Raw genomic sequence first — 20,395 nt, 5'->3', positions numbered from 1 at the left:
GGGCCACACAGAGGCGATGTCAGAGAAAGTTGAAGTGAAGGTCTAGGTGGTATGAGAGACTGTTCCTTGCACCCACAGGCCCCGTGACCACAGAGAGCTTGCTTAAGATTTGTCTTTCTCACCCTTATTCCCCTTTCCAGAGGATTCCTTCAGTTCTTTCCCACAGCCTTCTTGTTGAGGTTGAGTTAGGAGAAAGACAGAGAGAGCCACGGCTGTACCTCCCTCCTTGTGAACTTTGACTATGAAGACTTTCAAATCATTTGCCATCAACATGTTCCTCTTTTTCAAGCATGTATTCAATATGAACAAATAACAAATGCTCTTCCATTTAATTGTCTTTTTGAAAATAATTACAACTCTTGTGCGTGAGTAATATTTCAATAATTTGTACAATGCACTTGCCGTCCCTTTGTGTGCAATGCGATTTGAACGAAAGGTCGCACAATCCTTCAAATGACTGGAAATCCCTTCAACAAAACTCGAATAGTTTGCACTGGAAACAAGAAGACCCCTCTGCAGCACTCACACAAATATCAAGAAATATTTGTAGCTAACACAAAAGCTTTGCAGGAGCGAGCCAGAAAGCACATTGTGTTGAAGTTTCCTTGCTTGAATCATAACATTGGTTTCGAAAGGTGCTGCAGCGGTTTGGTACAAAAATGTGTCCAACAAAGTTCGGGAAGTGTGAAAAGTCTGCTGACCTTGAAATGAACCAGCAGATTTTTATCCCCAGCAACGGGTCACATTCTCCCTCTTTCACCGTTGGTGGCCATGGATACAGTCGTCTTTGTTAGTTAGTGGCCTTCAAAGGCTTCAAAGAGAGGGGGCTGTAAACACTTTGGCTTCCCGAATGACCACTTGACCCCTGGACGCTCCCAATTGCGGAGGTTCTGTGATAGGAAATGAACTAAAGATTACTCCGACTGCAATCAGTTAGGAGGATAACAAAGAGCTTCACATCGGTGGTTATTAGCCTTTGCAGCATGGAGAGAGAAGAATACTTGGAGATAAATTGTGGGGTGGTGGTCCTTGAGATTCAATTAATACTGACTTTGGGTGGCATGGCTGCTACTTTGAAGAACGCAGACTTTGACTCTGTTTTTTTGCTTTTGAAAAGGGCAGCAGCGACAAGAAATAAATAGGAATAGGACTGAACAGCTTTGGCCTAAATGTCAAGTTTAATGTCAGCTCGGTCACTGATGCAGTGGCGAGCATGCTTTGATTAGCAGCGAACTCGAGTCTTTTCCCTCGGCAACCATGTTCACCTTTTGTGACCTTCATACTCTGCGTGTAATAAGAGTGGATACAGATTGTGTGTTTCTGTTGGGGAGAGAAGACAGTTTTACTACATCTTTAGTAACATTTGACAATAATTTAAGAACGTTTTCATTAGGTTGTACATTGAGAGTAGTCATTAAACTGTGTCACAGTGTATGACTAATGGGATGAAAAATAGATGCAGTGAATGTTTAATCAAGGCCAGATAACAAGCATGATCTCACAACAGTTTTCCTCAAATTTTGCCATTTTGCCCTCACAGTGCCTAATTCAACAGAATGCAAAGAAGAACAGATGTGGTATTCCACAAGTTTAATGGTAGTACTGAACGTTGTTCTTTTAAAGGCTCATGGCAGTCCTCAAGCTAAAATCAACTATTTTATGCATTTAGGACCCTGCAATAATTCTCCCTGTATTTGAGACCTTTATACGAGGTAAAGACACACTCCCCAATAGAATGACCATTTCCACTCGGTTGTTTACCTCAGTTTCAAATTCCACATTTTACAGAAAACATAAATGCATGCATGGGGTTATGCTTATTTTTTCACATTTTAACAGTTTCCCAACCCCCTTTTTGGACCCAATGTTCCCTCCAACATAATTAAAGTTTAGTGGCAATGTCTATAAAGTAGACCAGTGCCATGTTGCAACAAAAGTGTAGAGGCCCCACGATTTCTAGGTGACATGCAGGATTATTTGAACACCACCCAGCCAAGTAAGGAACAGTATGTCTCCCCTTACGCACATAAAACAAACTGCCAAGAGAAAATAGTTTGACCGCTTAGACACACTTTCCATTGACAAAGAACATCAGGATTTGGATACCCACTTCCAGACCTGTAATCACTCTGAACACCATCATAGAGATAGTTTTCAATGAAGACACCCATAGTGTCACGACTCACAAAGACCCAATAAAGGACAAAGCAAATTTAATGTTTTCAGTTGTATTTTTCATTGTGATTTATTTCACATTTAGAATCAGAATTGTTTTTTTATTGTCAAATACATTTGTACTTACAAGGGTGTTTTGCTGCAAAACAGTTAACAAAGGAGTATAAAAATATAAAAACACAAAATGTACAAAAGGTTCAATGAAGGAGTTGTGCAGTTGACAATGAAAAAACCTTACAGTGTAGATACATCTCCTCACAGCGTGCATGGACTTAACAGTGCTGAAGACGTATATAGATCCTTAATGGTGTTGCAGAAATAGCCAGAGATTTAAGTGTGTGTCTGAGGGAACCACATTTAGTGTGCACGCCTTACTGAGGGAATAAACAAAGGAGTCATGTGGATATGCCCTGCCACAACAATGACTTCTTCACAGAGGGCTCTGTAAAGAAGACCTTCTGTTTTCATTTAAGTCCCAAAATGAATATGCTCCTCAGACATCAAACTATTGTGTTGGCTAGCCTCCATTGTTTGCTCTTGTCTCTACTTTTCTGATTTTGCAGAACCTCCCTCAAAGCGATGAGTCAGCCGCCCATTGTCTCCCTTAAAGAGTATACATTCACAAACAGGATGTCCCGTTGTATTTAACTCAAGAGCTAACAATGCAGCCATGATCAGCGGTTTTAGTGGAGTCAGAGGACCTCCTCTGGGTAATTGATACATAAATCATAGACCAGAAGGAATCAGATGATGTTCATGTGATGACCTCCTGATTTATAATGTTAAACTGTACAGTACATACTGTTATTTATTTACATAAGCACTGCATTTGACATAAAGCAACAGTATACAAACTTGCCACCTTAGAATAGATGTTTCAAAGTTTGATTTAATAGTACCATAACTTTCATCAGGGAGAAATGCGTCCCTCCTATGTCCACAGAGTGGTCCACTCATCTGTTTAATGCAACTATGTAACTTTGGCAATGGGCCACGGTCATCTCGCGAGAAGTGTGTCTGGCTTCATAGCACATAGTTCACACCAAGTGGCAACCTCTGATGTTGAAAAATGAAGCTAATGAGGGCGTGGAAAATCCTGCAGTTCATCTAGTGTCTGCTTGAGGCGGGCTGCAGAAGCACCCAACGTTACGTTTAAAGGCCATTAAAAAAAGCCAGTTTTTACAGTAGAAAGTAACATTTTCACAGTCTGGTTTAAAAGCCAGGTGTTGTAGTTGTTTGTCAGGATTCTTAAGGTCTGCTTCAGCTCCAGCTCTTAGTCTGACCTGAGGTTGACTGCGAGTTAGGGTGCGATAGCATTTCCAACATGGCGACAGCCATCAATGGGCATCCAAAGCCCCCTGCAGTACAGATGGGTGACGTCACGTAATAGTCAACGATTATTTACATTTTATGGTTCTAACACACAAGTCTTCATTTTTTTTAAAAGAAGCTAGTTAGCTTTCTACCCATCTCTGATCAATTATTCCTGCTGATGAATCCTGAAACTGTTAATGGATACTCATTGAGTAGTTGTTTGAGAGGTCACATAGAAGCCTCTTCTATGTGACCTATCTAGAAGATGATGGTGCCGGATGAAGCTTAGAATAAGAGAACAAACAAGAAATAGCGTGTACATCCCTGCAAATATATAATTCATAACACATTGTGACGTAACTTTAGGCTGTATCATCATGGTGTCGTTGTTCTTTCATCTTTATAAGCTTTACCAGGTGCAGAAAGTTATATAATCCAAGTTATGTGTAAGGTTAGCATAACAATATACTGTATAAATACTAGCATTGCTAGGCTCCTGTCACGTGCGCCCTCAGAATTATCAGGGACCCCGCGGGGAATTCTTCTGCCTGTCTTTTTGTTCCTCTTCCCTCAGGCAGAAGGTATCGCTCTATTAAATGCACTTAATCCCGTCATGCAAAAACGTTCTTACCATGCGCTGTGGGCAGCCTGGGCAAACTTAAATTATTTACTGGTATGTTTCTCATGTTGCCTTACTGTCTCTGCTTTTATTCTTTTATTTATATTGCCTTTTTTATTTATTTAATGTTTTGTGTCTTTGACCAGTCATACTGTTTACCTCTTGCACATGTTTTTCAATGTGGTTTTCACTTAAACTTGAACTTGAGATCCAATCTGACAACCGCATGGACACTTTGCAGTTATATTTTATTACAATCAAACTGTCCAGGTCGGGACACACATTGTTTTTATTAAAACTATGGGTCTGTCTTCATATGTTTGAGATTTTTCCTCCCCCTTTAAGTCACTGAATGTGACCCTATTGTGTTCTTTTTACTTTACTTTACTTTACCAATGCTAATGCAGCATTAGCATTTATTAAGAGAGTAATTTTTTGTTCAACTAATGAATTATATTTAAATGGTTATACTACTTTTTGGCTCTTTTTTATGTCTCTTACTAAGGTTAGAGGGAAAACTCTGGCTCTATACTACTACTATATTCCTACCTTAAATGCTACTCGAGCTAGCTGCTAGCTGTGTGTGTGTCTCTGTGGTTTAAAACTCTGAAGGCAGGGAGTTTTCCAGCTCTTTCTCCAGAGTAAGATGTTGTTAAGAGGGGTAACGTAAATAAGAAAAATGCAGTTGTGCAACCAGCTAAAAAGACGCTAAAACACTCAGTGAGGCTAGAGCTAAAGGGACTGCAAAGTTGGATGATATTCTTTTGTTACACACAAGCTCACGCACACGTCAAACGCACACACACACACACACACACACACACACACACACACACATACACATGATCAACGTTGCTCATCAGTCATTCGTTGCCGTTTTTAATCCTTGCCCTAAATGCGAAATTTAGCTTCACCTTTTTTTTTTCATTTTGACTGCATGGCAACACTCACTGCCATGCAGAATATTATTAATATTTTCACTATTCCATCTAAATACATTATCAAAAATCTATTCACCTTAAGTTTTTCTTACTGGCAGCACAACTATGACCATGATGGAACTTGCATTTCAACTTGTTCTTGCTAATGTTTAGCACGAGTCTGGATTTCCCCTGTTTCCCCGATTCTTTGAATTGTCTCGGGAGCCCTCGAGCACTTAGCACTTTTACAGTGGGATAAATCTAATAAGAGCTCATTCAGGCCTGTTTACGGATGGGGCCACTCTCCCTCTCACTCACTCACTGTATTGTAATCTGTTGAAACTGCTCTGTGTAAACTGAAAGGATGATTCTGTGCTTGGTTCCGTTAAAAGGCTCGGTGAAGTCTCTGGCTTTGGCCCAAGCCCTGTCCCAAATGCATTCCTCAGAGGCAAGCTGTCCAATGTTATCTCTAGTCACTTGGATGGAGGCCCCTGAAGCCACAAAGGCCTCGCTGTGTTGGCCTCTCTTCACCCGCACCTCATCATATATGCTGGAGACAAGAGGCCAAGTTCAGAAGTGCCTGATTATGCTGACGCGACAATGTCAAAGGATGCACCTGCAGATGACAGGTGCTTAAATCTCTCTTCTTGAGGTACCTACTTTGTTTTCAAAGAATCATACCTGTAGCGGCCTTTTTTAAATCTGGTATTATGATGTATAACAATATTTAAGAATTTTCTTTTTCTCCAGAAGAATCTTTTCAAGTTCATTCCTTGATCTCTCTCTGACTGTAAAATAACGCTGCATGCGAGCACATGCAGGTTAGCACATGATAGCCTCCCCCTCAGCAAACATGAATGTATGTGGCGGAGTTTCCCAGCCTTTACAGGAAAGCAGAGGCGTGCCACGTCAGAGACTCTGCAGGTGTGTAATCTCAAATCTCAGATAGGAGAGTGGAGGAGTGTCTGAGTGTCTGAGTGTGTGAGTGTGGGTGTGTGTGTGTGTGTGTGTGTGTGTGTGTGTGTTTGTTTTTAGGGGGTGTTCCATGCAGGTTCAGCTGCTTCAACGGGAGGGGGTCAGGCTCTGCAGTGTAACATTATCGTGTGTGTGTGTGTGTGTGTGTGTGTGTGTGGGGGTGGGGATTAAGGTTGTTTGAGGGGAGATAAGAGGCAGCAGGATCACAGCACTGTTAAATGTATCTGCCAAAGCCAGCACAGGAGCAGCAGCAACACGGAGAGACTCTGCCAACATTCCTGGAGATCAACAGCGACTGAAAGCTCCCACCTCTCTGCCCCTGCTGCCAAAAAAACTTAAAGAATATGTCACATAAGAGGCTTCTATGTGACCTCTCAAACAACTACTCAATGAGTATCCATTAACAGCTTCAGGATTCATCAGCAGGAATAATTGATCAGAGATGGGTAGAAAAAAATAAAATAACGTTGAAGACCTCAAACTGCACTGCAGTTTTTACATACATTATGCAGATATACATAAATATATGTGTTTTATATAAAAAGAGCACATTTGCCTTCAGAGAGCCATATCAGCACTATTTCAAAACACAAGGTGGCTGTTTAAATCCTCCAAATAAGCTTCAAAATCACAGATGTTTTTACCTCTGAATGAAGGAGGACGATATTCTGTGCCTTCAGAAAAGACCAAACAGGAATACACAACCAGCAAGCTCATTACCGCATTTGTAAATTTGTGAGGACATCTAGTGGTTAGAATCAAAAGCCCAAAATAGAAATACACACACATGTTTTCGAGGCAGCCTGTTGTTTCCAATCCATAATACATGAGAGTTAGAGAAGTATCGACTTGAATGAGGACATTGAAGACGCATAGAGCTGTGAGGTTACAAAGACGGACTGACTCGAGGGCATTGTGTCTGCATTAGGTCTCTCTTCACACCTCAGCCAGTAAGATTCAATACTATTCAGTCATCACTGGCCTTCCAATTTAAAATCAGTTGACTTGCATTCAACAAAGAGCAAGCGCTCATAGATACTATGAGGAATCCTTGTCACCTTAATCTACGATCATAAGGAACGTGAACAGTGAAGCGGTTGTGTCAGGATGACTCCTCTCAGTGTCTCATATCACACAGCACAGGACTTCATGAACACGCACTATGTTCCTCACTGTGTAGTAGTTCTTCAACTCTCCCTTGGTGCGACAGCATGTGTTTGATCTGCAGGTAGCTGCTTCAGAGCCAAGGTGACATATTAAAGGTCGAGGAAAGACGGCGAGACAGTGGTGAGCGTACATCGTGTGAATGATGACATTTTCAGGAAAAATCAAGTGACCCCACCAACATTTGTTCAGAAATATTTTAAACACTTATTAATGAAGACATACTGTAAGCTCATACCAGTGAAGACACAATATTTAAGTTTAAATACAATCTTTATTCAAGTTCATAGACATCTCTTAAAGGTATAATCCAATAAACAGTAACACAGGCATCAGTTCAAGGACAAATAATTCACTTTAGCAAGAATCAATTGAAGACGTTTTGCCTCTTGAAGATAGATTTTGGACAGCAAACGACAACCCAAATACTCAATTTAACAACAATTCATTATAAGAACCTGGAATGAAGAAGACCATATCTGCACTAAAGGGTAATGAAACTAAACAGTGATGATATCCTGATAATTCACAGTATCCAGTGTCAGTGTCCATTTTTTTTTTCCAAACTGAAATATTTTTTTCCCCCTTTAAGGCCATAAAAAAGTATTTCATGAAATACACTTTTAAGGAAATTAATACTATGATAATACCACCGATTTCACTGAACATTTAAAGACGTATCATATTTTCTTTTAATTTAAACATCACCATGATGAAGTCAATTTACTCAACTAATACTGACCAGATGTCCTTTCTGAGAGACAACATGAGGACATCTATTATACTGTGGCTGAACAATGACAAGTGAATTTGATAGGAGAAAGTCGCCAAGAAAAAAAAGAACATTTCATTGAAACCGTCCTTGATAAATTGAATGTGACCTCCAAATAAAGTTAGAAATCTGTAAACATCTGATATTTATTGTGAACGTATTATATATCCATGATAGTTTTGTAGCTTTTATGAATATAATACATGTTTTGAGCAAAGTGATTTTGTGTGTGTGTGTGTGTGTGTGTGTGTGTGTGTGTGTGTGTGTGTGTGTGTGTGTGTGTGTGTGTGTGTGTGTGTGTGTGTGTGTGTGTGTTATCACAATAATGCAGAGAAAATCTTATCACTCAAAATGAAGAATATCTCTGTCAAAGGACCAATTAACTACTCGACTATCATTCAGAAGTCCATCTGTTTTTCTTTGATATGTTAAAATAACACATGGTGGGCGTTTAAACTAATATACCAACAATTAAAAAAAACTGATCGGTGTCAAAGCTAATGCTGCCTGCAACATTTTCTGAAACAGAAATGAAACACAAAGGCAAGCAGATGGACTGAAAGGATTCCCCGCTCCTGTTTAGTAAGGCAGGCTTCTTGAACACCTGAACAATCGTCGCTGTAAATGCGACTACACTCTCCAGGCGTGGATATGTTTTTTAAATTTGCTTCGTCCACACAGCTCCACGGGGAAACGACAAAGCACTACACAAGCAGCTACCGTAAGAGATTACATCACTATCAAAATGCTTGTTATTACTGTGAACGTCGACAGCCTTCACACCGACGCTAAGTTGCTAAGTTCTTGTTATTTGCTACAGTGTTTTTCTGTACTACACGTTTCTATTTTGTTATACGTTTGCTTTAGTAGAAAACGTCTAAATCTCAAATAGACAACATTCATAAACAACTCATGAAGGCCTAAGTTGTGTATAATTGTGAAAAATGTTTTTTTTTTAACATGCAAACAGTTACGCCACATATTTCCACCCCTTTTTTTTGTCCTTTTTTTGTGTGTAGCTGATATAGGTACACACAAACTGCCTCATCTTGTATCCAATTTTAGACTTTAAGCCACATTTATGGCAGTAAGTGGACTGTACAGCCGGCTTTCTCAAACATAACAAGACCTATTTCTATTGAAGTCAGATTGGTATTAATTTAACTGAACAATTACAATTCAATATCAGTTAAGAATACTTGTCAGACAATGGAGACACAACATTTGGGATATTCCAATGACAATCCGTATTGTTTTAATTGTTTTGTGCTTTCAATTTCATATTCTGAGTTTTTGTTGTGGCCAGTTTTATAGTCCAGAACATTTAAAGAAGTAAAAGGGTTTGACATTCAGTTCAAATGCTGCCCAGGAAACTGGGCTTTAAGGCTAGCTACAAAAATATTAGCATGCTAAATAACTGCTACTAGACTAAAATATCGGCTACTACATTATAAAGGGGTTGCCAGATTTAGCTTGTTTTGTGTTTTTTTTTAGTAATTGCGTAACAAGTTCTTATTCTTCCCATGATGTTTGATTCCATGTTGTAGTCATATCCCTGTATTTTGAACCAATCTTTAAGACCCCCCCCCCCCCCCTTTTTTTTTTTTTTTTTTTAAAGTTACAGCCACTACACATAGTTTAAGAGGACTGTAAAGAGCTGGTGTTAAATTATGCTGGTCAGACCACTGAAGGCTACTGCAGGCAGCCTTGTCCCTTAGGTCTAATTATGCTACTGCACAGGTTCATTATGCTTTCCTTTCTCTTTAACTCCAGAGATTAAGTCTCATACGATGATTCAGACTCAGATTTTGCCCATTACAAGCCTGTGATGAGTCTGCATTGATGAATTGTCAGGACGAGAAAGACTTTGCCGCGTTTATTGGCTGTTTTCAGAACCTTCAGAATGCTACATGAGCTCATTAACTGCAATTAGCCGGGTTTCACCTAATACATATTTTTTGAAGCTCTACCATCTGGTCATGGAGCCACCCACTGTGCCACAAATCGTTTTAACTTTGGGGGCATCAGAGTGGCTTTCCCCCCTGTCCAATTATCAGAAATTAGGGTCCCCTGGTGTTTCCCTATAACCATGAAAGTATGACCGGTTCTAAATATAGCTCCTGTTGTCCCCCACAGAGGAGACACAAGGTGCAGGAGTAATACTGTAGTAGTTTTGCACACACTGCAAGTGTCCATTTTCAGTCGCCAATATGGAAATGTCAACATACATAAGCATATTAAAAAGAGCAAACGGGTTGATACATGCGGGTATGGTAAAATTAAAGTGTTCCGATTTGGAGGTTTGAAAATATGGTCGCCCTAATTACACATGTTAGGTGTAGCCTCACCAGTTTTCTAACTGAACCTCGTATTTGTTCAGCAAATTTTCCTCCATTGCACATGACAGAAGAATTTGTCTGTCAGTGAACTGAGTTAGTACAAGTTTAAATTAGCACGCTGCCAACAAACTGTCACATCAATTCCTGCAAGAGACATTGACTCGAGGCTGCAAGACAGCCCGAAGGAGCTGAATTGAAAGAATTTGTCTTCCCAACCCATGGTTTTTGGCCCCTTCACTGACCCATCAGGAGCTTTGTGAAGAGCAATCTGAAAAGTCAAATGAACCTGTGCCGCGTTGAGTTGCCTCAGGGGAACGTACAGCAGCTGCTGTCTGACCGGCATTAAAACTGAAAGCCTCACAATGTTCCCCAAAGCTATGTCTTTTGTCTTTTTCTTCATTTCATAAGTATTTTATTCCTGACTGTTTGTAATTTAGCCTTGGTGTGATGAGGCAAATTAATGTGGGATCAAGCTTTCAAATCCCCTCACAGGTTTTCATGCAAGTTATCTTCGGTAGTATGACAAATCTTGATAACAGTGAACTCTGAGGTATAGATTTAGACTGACTAAAAAACCAAAGGATACATAAGCTACTTTCACAATATATTTTTGTACTTTTAAAACTATCATTTCAAAGATTATACAACAAATATAACAATTACCTCATTACAAAAAAATATAGACTAGTACCATTTAGGATCAACTTTCCATTAAAATATTGTTTGACTTAGACAGCATAGGGTGGCACAGTGACAGGATGTTTATCTCCCAGTTAGAAAGCAGCAATAAGCTTCACTTTGACTTCTTTTTCATTTTGGTATAATTACTGATCAAACAATGACATTGGACAAAAAAGTCAAACATTGTAAACATTGTACCAGTTCAAAAGCACATGTCACAAGACGTGGTCAGCAAACATCATTACAGGCAGCGCTGACAGCGTGTTACTCCTCTTCCATTGACTTCTCAATCTCCTTCAGCCTGCGGACAAACTCCTGAGCCTCCCTGTCTCCAATGCGAGCGTCCAGCATCCTCATGATTGGCTTCTCTGGAGGGGAGAGCAAACAGATGAGAGCGGTTCCCGCACCTGACACAAATATCTCTAGATTGAATGGCTTTTCATGTCGTATTGGAGAAGTAATTGGAAACCCACACCTATACCCTGAGGTCTACCAGGAAGCTGATATTATGTTTGTGTGAAAAAAGAAAAAAAAAAAAAGAAAAACGAAAACCTGACACACATACCACTTGGTTTGCTGCGAGAAAGGTGGAGGATGACGGGCTGGACGCTCTTGCCGGCTGCTGAGGCGTTCGGCCTCCCTGGCCAGCAGAAGTCGCTGAGAGGAGCCACGGCTTCACCGGCAAAGTCGTTGGTGGAAAGCCAGTCGTAGTCCATCACAGTGAATGTCAAACAGGCGTATCTGTGTCTGTACTGCTCAGGACTCACATGGCTGCAAGACACAGAAAACAAACTGAAAATCTATCCAATCAAACGGTGTCTATGTAGCACCAAATCTGTTTTATTGTGAGACTTTACACAAAGAGAAGGCCTAGTCTGTCCTTTTCTCATATCACTTAAAACGATCAAGCATTTATCTTCTATGAGAAGGCACATGGCAACTGACAGAAACCTGGAGCAGAACCACACCTCTTTTGTGTGAACAGTCATCTACTGTGACTGGATGGGCTGAACAAAGTGGGACGGAGAGAGGCAGGTTAAGAGCCTCCTTAAAAGCAAATGACGAAATATAGTAAATATATAGAAAGAGAGATGGATGGAGACAAACAAAGAGATATACAGACAAACAGAAAAGGAGACAAACACAAAGCTACAAAAATAACAATACATGCTACAAACTCCAGAAATGCAGAGATAAATGAAGTGAAGGAGAGGGAAGTTGGACTCACAAGTAAAAGAGCTCGTCGAATACTGGGTGAAGCGTCTTGAGTTTGACTTGGGTGCGTTGACTCTTGGCCAATGGGAAAAGGTGGTGTGGACAGAGCTCCACTATGACAAACGGGTCACTAAGACCTGGGGAGGACCAGATCTTTGATTAGCATCTCAACTTTAAAAACAAGACCCGTATGTTTGAATCTGACTGTGTTCTACCGTTGGCATCCAGTGCGATTATATCTGCAGCGTGCAGAATCTCCACCGTCAGCCTCTGCTCTGGAGCGTCATAGTAGCACTTCACACTGATCCGGCCGTAACGGGTGTGTTTGAGTGTTTTCTGAAATATTCAACAGGTTTTCAAACACTACAATTAACATCTGCATGTAAATGTGCAGTCACACTAAGTTGTATTAACTTAAAAGCTAAACTAATTTGAATTAACCTTATCAGAAACGTCTGCGGTGCTCACTTCCAAATTAAAAAGGCTGCTTTGATGGACAGAAACTTTCTGATTTTCAATCAGGGTAAAACACAAGAAGACAGAGTGTCGAGCTGTCCAATCAATACACCTCTGTCTACTTTGGAGCCAAAATGAAAGTGTCAGCCCGGGGAGTCGAAACACACCTGTAGGGAAATCTTCTCCAGATAGTACTGTTCAATCAGCTCAAATGAGGAACATTTGTTCAGCCTGAGCTCCTCATCCAGGGCCTACAGCGGGATGAGTAAAGTTAGAACGGGAAAGAAAACACACACACACACACACACACACACACACATAAACATCAAATGAATTTGTAAGAAGAAGTCAGACCTTGTAGTCTCCACTCTTCATATCTTCCAGTACAAGGCGCTCTCCTTTGGCGTGGAAAAACTGCAACAGGGTCTAAAACATGCGAGAGAGTTATGCAACTATAATAAAAGTAACACTCCAGCTTGGAGTCATAATGCTCAACCCTCGAATTTTGATAGAAGGAAGTCCCAGACTAATAAATAGACGTGTCTTTCACACAAACAGCATGAAACCTCTGGCAGCCAAACGCCATATCTGTCTGCCAAAGTCGGCCCACTTGTGCAGCATGCCACGACTTTTCATGCAAATCGGTCCCATGCAAAGCCAGCTGCTCATACTGGCATAAAGAATAAGGTATACCTACAGCTAGCCATATTGTCATTCATGAAGGAGCCTGCGTTGTCTCTGAATTACTCTCTGGTGACTTTATAAATATCTAATTTATGATAATGATTGCAAAACAGCGAGCATACAGCACTGATTAAAGGCTGACAGTAATCTTTACAGAGAGAGAGAGAGACAGCGGTGTGATTGTGTGATTGAATTTAGTAATCACTCACCTCGACTGTGTACTGGAAGCGGTTGTAGAACTCCACCTGAACACCCCTGTTTTCCGCGACCGCATCCAGGATCATCCGCAGCAGAAGCTCCCACATGCTTTGGAGAACTCTACGAGAATGAGACACCCACGCTTTTGTGTTCATCACGAGCTTCCAATTACACCCCTGTGCCCTCACTTAGCCTTGTACGCTTTCATTGATAAAAGTATAATGAGGATGAGTTCAAGCAGGAAATGTGTCAAAGTGGTCGCAGTTTTCTCCTCGTACAGCAGACTAAACAAAACAGATTTAGAGAAGAAGGAACACTGAGTTTGGCCAGAAGGAAAAGTCTGTTATGATATTCATGTGTCGTATTTCTTATTCAGGTTCAAAGGCATTCACCCTCTCAAAATGATTTGACATTTTTTGCCTGATGACACTCCGCTTAATGTGTAAGCCACAGAGAAAAAAAGAAACAAACCGGACGTGAGCTCTATGATGAACACTTCGAGATGGCGCAACAATAGTGATGTCAAAAAAATATTTACAAGTCAATTATTGGCTGATTAGCTCTTTTTTAAATTTGTATGCATGAAAAAGGAAACATGGACTGGATATGAGCTTTATGGTGCCTGTTTTAAGATGGCTCATTTTTCTAGCTTTAACCTTAGTGTCAAAAAACAAGGTGCCAAAGTCAGAAATGTAAACATAATTTACCACCTGGTTGGTCAGCAGGGGGTGTTGTATGTGTACTTGATTTTGTGTTGTTGTAATGTATTCTGTCATATATTCCTTCTTGATTGGTTTCATAATTATGCACTGATTACTTTCCCTACACTCTTATCATTCCATGCACAGGCTCACCAGACAGAAATAGACTTTTTTTTACATCCAGACTGTGCCACAATATTCACTCAGACTAGTTGTATTTATTAATGTTCATTGCAGCTACAGTAAATAGAAAACAAATGAAGTCATACCAGCAGTGAGGAGGAGTAGATAATTACCTAGTCAGATTCTCCTTCACAAGGTTGTCCGTGAGGATGCTCATAGTGTCTTGTAAGTATTTCATCAAGGGGGACACAGCCTGGGAGAACATTACATTAAAACATAATGCATAAGTACTACAGCTGCAAACACAACTGATACAAGAACGAGTGTCATGCAGAAAGCGAATTACTGGGCCTTACATCGTCGTTGTTGATGGAGTCTGGAGACAGGCTGATGTGCTGAATGTACCTCCGCAGCTCGGGCAGCATCTGCAAAAAAAAAATCAAAAAAATCACTCATACCTGTGCATGTGTGTGCACATGTGCACAGTTAAGATGCAGGGGGAAAAATTGCAAAAATACATTCACAGCGTATTATTTATATATTTTTTAAAGCCTGTAGCTTCAATATGTCAATTACTTGAATAATAAAAAATAATAATCTTGTTTTCAGTTATGTGAATGCATTCGTGCAATGTTACATAAAACCTCACCACACAAAGCTTCCTCCATAACCTTTGGAGCATATAAATAACCAAGAGTGGAGTTATAAGGTTTCCATTGGGAGTGACAAATTGAATATGTGTAACCATGACAAGTAAAGTTACTCAGCAATTATGCTGTTTGTAGGGCACCTTGTCTGTGAGCAGTGCAATAAGACGTTTGGCTTCTCTCTGCAGGTCCAGGTCCATGTTAAACAGCTGCCCGTTGAGTGCCTTGTAAACCTGCTCCTTCCCGTCCGGCCCGCAGGACTCCTCCATGGCCCGCTCCACACCTTGCCAGTCCAGGTCACGAGGCAGGTGACCCAGGGAAACCCGCACATGCTCCGTATTGTTCAGGGCGATGCACAGCTGGCAGAAAGCGAGCAGGAAAACAGAAGAGATGAAAAACAGAGGGCAGAGGTGGAGAAACAGAGAAGGAAAAGAGGCAAGGCTACAGAGGAGTGGAGGAACAGCGTGCGCATGTGAATGATTGAAGACAACAAGAGGAAACTGCTTCCTTTTTTGAGTGTCAACATATCTGATCTCCCGCTGAGCCCTTTGTGTTGCCAGGGAGAACACTTGCTGACATTTACTTCCGACGTCATTGCGCTCCCACCCCCTGTTCTGTCGTGCTACAGGCGTTACCTGCACTGTGAAGCTCTTGTGGTCTCGACCCAGCTGGTTCCTCTCAATCTTGCGAGTTATCATCTCAGAGTAGCACACCGCCTCGCTGCAGAAATTCTGAGACACATAAAATACAGGACCTCAGTTTTTCAAATCTCTGTTCCCTTTTTTTTGGGCTTAAACTCTTATACTTCAAAAATGGATTTATGTGTGGACAGGAGTGTGGTTAACACTGGAAATGGTACTCACATCTGTCAATCGGGTGATGAAGATGAAGGCCCCCGCAGAGTCGGGCCACCCTAGCTGGAGCCAGATCTCACGTACCTGGCTGAAGCATGCTGCCACTTCCACTGCTGAGGAGCTGTGCTTAGCCTGCTGCACAGGCTCCAGCTGCACACAGAACACACAAAAGCACAACTTGCAACATGTGACACTCGTAGTTTTTGAAAAACAAAACAAGGAACAATTTTATTAATCATTAGACTTTCTTTGAAGGTAGTAATACTTAATTCCAACCAAACATTAAGCATTTAAGAAGGAGTGATTAACAGTTGGCAGGGGTGTGTCCAGGGAGTGGCCTGGGGTGGCATGGGCCACCCTGGGAGCCGCCCCAAAATCGGTAATTGGCTATTATGTTAAATTCAACTATTAGGTATTTTTTGCAATATAATTATCATGGCTTTATCATACATTAAATATAAGTATATTACATTTAAACACATTTTACATGTGGATAAACTGTTAATAAGAAGTTTACATACCCGATGTTGCTGAGTATATAGTATTCATAGATGAATCACTTATTTTTAAAGGAAATAAATCCTGACCAGTACACTGCATTTTAAACACCTTTATATTCTGTAAATCCATTTGGAACTGGTCATCCATAAATTAGAAGAAACAAATGTTTTTTTTTTTATTCTTTTTTTTTGTTTTTTTTTACAATTATTCATGCTATGCATAGTTTTAGTTTTTTATTTTACTATTGTGTCACATATACATCCATATGCCCAGCCCGCATGTGCTTACATGACACCATAAATTAAAACGTTCCCGGGTCAGACTGCACTAGGTAAGCTATATTCATTGTCAAGAAACAAAAAGAGAAAGCAAAAGCAAGTCAAACTAACTAAACAGAATATCCTGCCTTTATTTCCAAGCTTTTGAAACAAAATCAGCAAGTTTAAACACATCAAACTTAAACAGCCATTCCAGTTTCTGCACATGTGTCCGCCCCAATATTTCAGATTTTACTTCATGAAACAATAATTATCTTAAAGCATCATATTTTGTACAGTACAAAAGAAAATGGGACTCTGTTTCAACTTCGTCCAACTCACACATGTCACAGACTCTGAGTGCACAAGCCTCTCACCTTGTCTGTTTCCACGGCTTTACGAATCCTGTCACAAGATCTGTCATGAATGATCTGCAGCCACTTGTGAATCGAGGACTTGAACCAGTTATGAAATCCTGTCAGGGCCAACATTTTAGCATCCCTATCAGAGAGGAACACAACACCTTTTTTTAAATTCATTTAAAAGCTGACGAGAAGTGTTGAGACATTTCATCAAGGAGATGCATCCCAAGTCTGAGTGTTTTTTTTAATGATGCTATATGAGTATTTCTATGAGACAAACTAATAACCAACTTTAGAGGAAGAAACTCCCGAAAGCCTTTGAGGGTTTTCAAGGACATGAAAAGCTCAAAGATGGTCTCTCCCATGGTCTGAGTCAGTCTGGAGGTCTCATGCTCCAGAGTGCCACAAACCCGCTCCATCGCCACATTAACATCGTCCGCTACCTGTAGGACCAAAGAATGCGGTCAAATAATTCAGCGGGAAAAAAAACAACAACTTTGCCCCATCCTTTAATGACCTACCTGTTTCTCCAACTGCCTGTATGAAATGCTGAGAAAATCCACTTTCACTGCACTGTGAGCAACGAAAACAAAATGATGGAAGGGTATTAGAAAAACAAGGCAAATCAATAGTGATATCCTCCCCTGATGAGATGTAGAGCACTCATAGTCACCTGTAGAATAGGTTGTTATAGATGTTCTGAGCTCTCTGCACGTCTGCAATGACATCATCCACCACCTGAACCAGCTTCTTCAGCTGATCCTCCAGAGTCTACGAATCAAAATGCAATGAACAACAGTTCTAACTTAGCCAGAGTCTGAAAGATAAGCATTTCTACTTCAAATGAGTGTAAACTCACCCCCTCCTCCGGTTTATACCGCGCGATTAAGCTCTCGTACCACTCTGCACTACCTTTCTGTTGAAATAATGAGAAAAATCCAGGAGAATGATTCAGAGCTCTTCAGATTATTTGATGTTGTTTACACTGAGCTTAGCTCATTTAATCACAACATATGCATTCTATAGGCTCACAATGCTCGATACATTTCACCACTGCATCAAATGCTTCAATTACAAACCATCTCTTTCTGGTCTTTTTTCTTTAATACCAACAAAAAATACCAACAGCTATGAATTTCATCCGATAAAGCATTGTACTGCATCCTGCTCCTCATCCTTTACACTGCAGGACAGCACTCCTAGTGGTCAAAAACTCCAACGAGCCCCTTTAAATACACTTACTATAAAAACAGCTGATTTACTTTTTTCTTTTTTTAATTTATTTTCTACCTTGACAGCAGTGGTGATGTCCAAATGAAGCTCATTTCGAAGAGGACACACAGTCTTAAATGCCCGCATGTTCTGTATGTAGCCAATCCCCCTGGTGTACACAACAGGAAAAATACAATTACAAAACAACTGCTGCTTTCAAAGTCACGTAAATGCCAGTTTCATGTTTTACTCTTACACACTGTCTTTAGAGTTAAGCAAGAAGAACTTTTACAATTTCTGAATTAAGTCCACTGTTAAAACATGCATTACCTCTGCAGGAGAGGAGGGATGCAGCTAGAACTGTTAGATGTGATTTTGTGAGTGTGTGTGCGGGACCATGTGTGTGTCTCTGAGGTGTAAAGAAGCTCTCACTTGAGGTGTTGATCACTAGGCAGAGCTGGACTTCTTACTGAGGAAGTGTCTAAAGAAAAATAGTCGACTTTTAATTGGTTTGACACCAAAACAGTTCAACTACTGGGTGGTATATTTTATCCCAGGGTCCCTAATTTGTTTATGTTGGGTCCCCAAAACTCTCACAAGTTAACATGATCTTCATTTCAAGGAAGCTCACTCTTGTGGGTTTAGGACAAATGTGGGAATGTCTTTCCTGGTTGGATGTGAAAAATAGATTACAGCACCTTTTAATCATTTTTATTAGGACTGTCATCACAGCTAAAACTCAGCTAAATCTTTCTTTTATAAAAAAGAATGTCCTTCAGTTCAGATACTCACACCTATCCCACCAAGCATTCTATTAGAGGCCATTTCAGCCAAAATCCAATATATCATTGCTATATTGTTGTTGGTTGTACTGGGGTGTTATGCGTATGGTTGTATTGTAATTTTGTAAATCACGTTAATCCCAGGGAAAAAAAAAGCTGCTGCTCTGCGTCAGCTAATTGGGATCTAAATAAAAAACAAACCAACTGTGGACATTCATGACTCCAAAAGAGGAGTGCTTATGATTTTATCTATTTATTCATTCTAAATGCAAAGAGTTCCATAATCTAATATTTATTCTAATCTTCATAATCTTTATTCTAAATCTAAGACTGTTCGGCAGAATTTGATCAATCAGTAAAAAGGAAGCATTATGTAGAGAATAAAACATATTATCTAAGGTAAAATTAGGTCAATTTGGAGTTATGTCACCGACATGTTGACGTAAATTACAGTTTTTTTCCAGATGTGTCACAAATTTCATTTGAAATGAGTAATGAGCAATGATAAAGGTTAAAAGAAATTGTATTTATCTCTGTGGGAGTAAGGAATCCAACACAGCTTGAGAGACCGTCTGCTTGAAGTCTCTGTGTGTATGTGTGTGTGTGTGTGTGTGTGTGTGTGTGTGTGTGTGTGTGTGTGTGTGTGTGTGTGTGTGTGTGTGTACCGAGTATGGGCGCCACAGGTGATGTGATGGCAGTGTGACTTTACCTCAGCATGAGCTCGTAGCGTGTAATGGCAGCGGCGCTGGTGCAGGGGAAAACCTGACGCATGTTCTTCATCAAACACAGGCAGTGCTCTGTGTACAGCCTGAAGCTGTCTGACAGCTGCCTCTCCTGTACACAGGAAGGGCCCCTCAGTTATAGCTTAAAGTACACCAGCTGGGAGACATTCATGTATGTCAGTGAAGAGCTGAGCTAATGAAGTGAGCGTTTCCAGACGATGAAACTTTCTCTTCCTACTGAAGCACCTACCAGGTCTCCCCTCACAGCGACAGGGTCCCACTCTGCATCGATGGTCCTCAGGAGGCGCAGCAGCAGGGAGTAGCACACCCTCTGTGTCCGGTGGTGGCTGCTGTAGCACTGCCAGCGACTGTAATTAAAGAACAGAAAAAAAAAAGGCAGCTTTTACCTGATTCTAAAGCTTTCAGGTTTGATTTGATCAATTTAATTCCTCCATTTAAACTCACATAATGGCCTGCTGCAGATGTGAGAGATCAGTTTGCACAGCATGGTGAGTCAGCACAGTCCACGCTGCGGGACAAACTTGCCCATTCCAGTTATAAGGCTCTCTCTGTATTATTACGAGGTAGGAGAACATGTCATTAAATCACAACGACAAGTATCAAGAAACTGTATGTACCACTACACATCAAAAACTTAAGTTAGCTTAACAAAATGACATACAGACTATAAATAATGCTTATAATGCACTTCCATTTCACTA

At 40.5% G+C, this 20,395-nt stretch overlaps 1 protein-coding gene across 2 annotated transcripts in view; it reads right to left on the bottom strand.

Annotated features, from left to right (window-relative positions):
• Positions 1–8,160: 8,160 nt before the first annotated feature.
• The window catches only part of baiap3 (BAI1 associated protein 3), a 39,454-nt gene continuing 27,219 nt past the window's right edge, over positions 8,161–20,395 (bottom strand). For both annotated transcript variants that reach the window (XM_029279015.2, XM_065964980.1), the window contains exons 14-34: positions 20,139–20,242; positions 19,924–20,041; positions 19,661–19,785; positions 18,248–18,338; positions 17,817–17,873; positions 17,631–17,728; positions 17,479–17,530; positions 17,249–17,400; positions 16,973–17,096; positions 15,847–15,987; positions 15,619–15,714; positions 15,127–15,342; positions 14,693–14,761; positions 14,510–14,589; positions 13,524–13,632; positions 12,985–13,056; positions 12,798–12,881; positions 12,390–12,510; positions 12,188–12,311; positions 11,525–11,730; positions 8,161–11,327 (exon numbers count right to left, since the gene is read on the bottom strand). In XM_029279015.2, the coding sequence (XP_029134848.2) occupies positions 11,224–11,327; positions 11,525–11,730; positions 12,188–12,311; positions 12,390–12,510; positions 12,798–12,881; positions 12,985–13,056; positions 13,524–13,632; positions 14,510–14,589; positions 14,693–14,761; positions 15,127–15,342; positions 15,619–15,714; positions 15,847–15,987; positions 16,973–17,096; positions 17,249–17,400; positions 17,479–17,530; positions 17,631–17,728; positions 17,817–17,873; positions 18,248–18,338; positions 19,661–19,785; positions 19,924–20,041; positions 20,139–20,242 (2,343 nt within the window). In that variant the 3' untranslated portion in view covers positions 8,161–11,223. The remainder of the gene's footprint in view (positions 11,328–11,524; positions 11,731–12,187; positions 12,312–12,389; positions 12,511–12,797; positions 12,882–12,984; positions 13,057–13,523; positions 13,633–14,509; positions 14,590–14,692; positions 14,762–15,126; positions 15,343–15,618; positions 15,715–15,846; positions 15,988–16,972; positions 17,097–17,248; positions 17,401–17,478; positions 17,531–17,630; positions 17,729–17,816; positions 17,874–18,247; positions 18,339–19,660; positions 19,786–19,923; positions 20,042–20,138; positions 20,243–20,395) is intronic.

This window comes from Labrus bergylta, chromosome 16 (genome assembly GCF_963930695.1).
Source record: "Labrus bergylta chromosome 16, fLabBer1.1, whole genome shotgun sequence".
Taxonomy (NCBI): Eukaryota; Metazoa; Chordata; class Actinopteri; order Labriformes; family Labridae; genus Labrus; species Labrus bergylta.
This window is presented reverse-complemented; position numbering and strand designations above follow the sequence as displayed.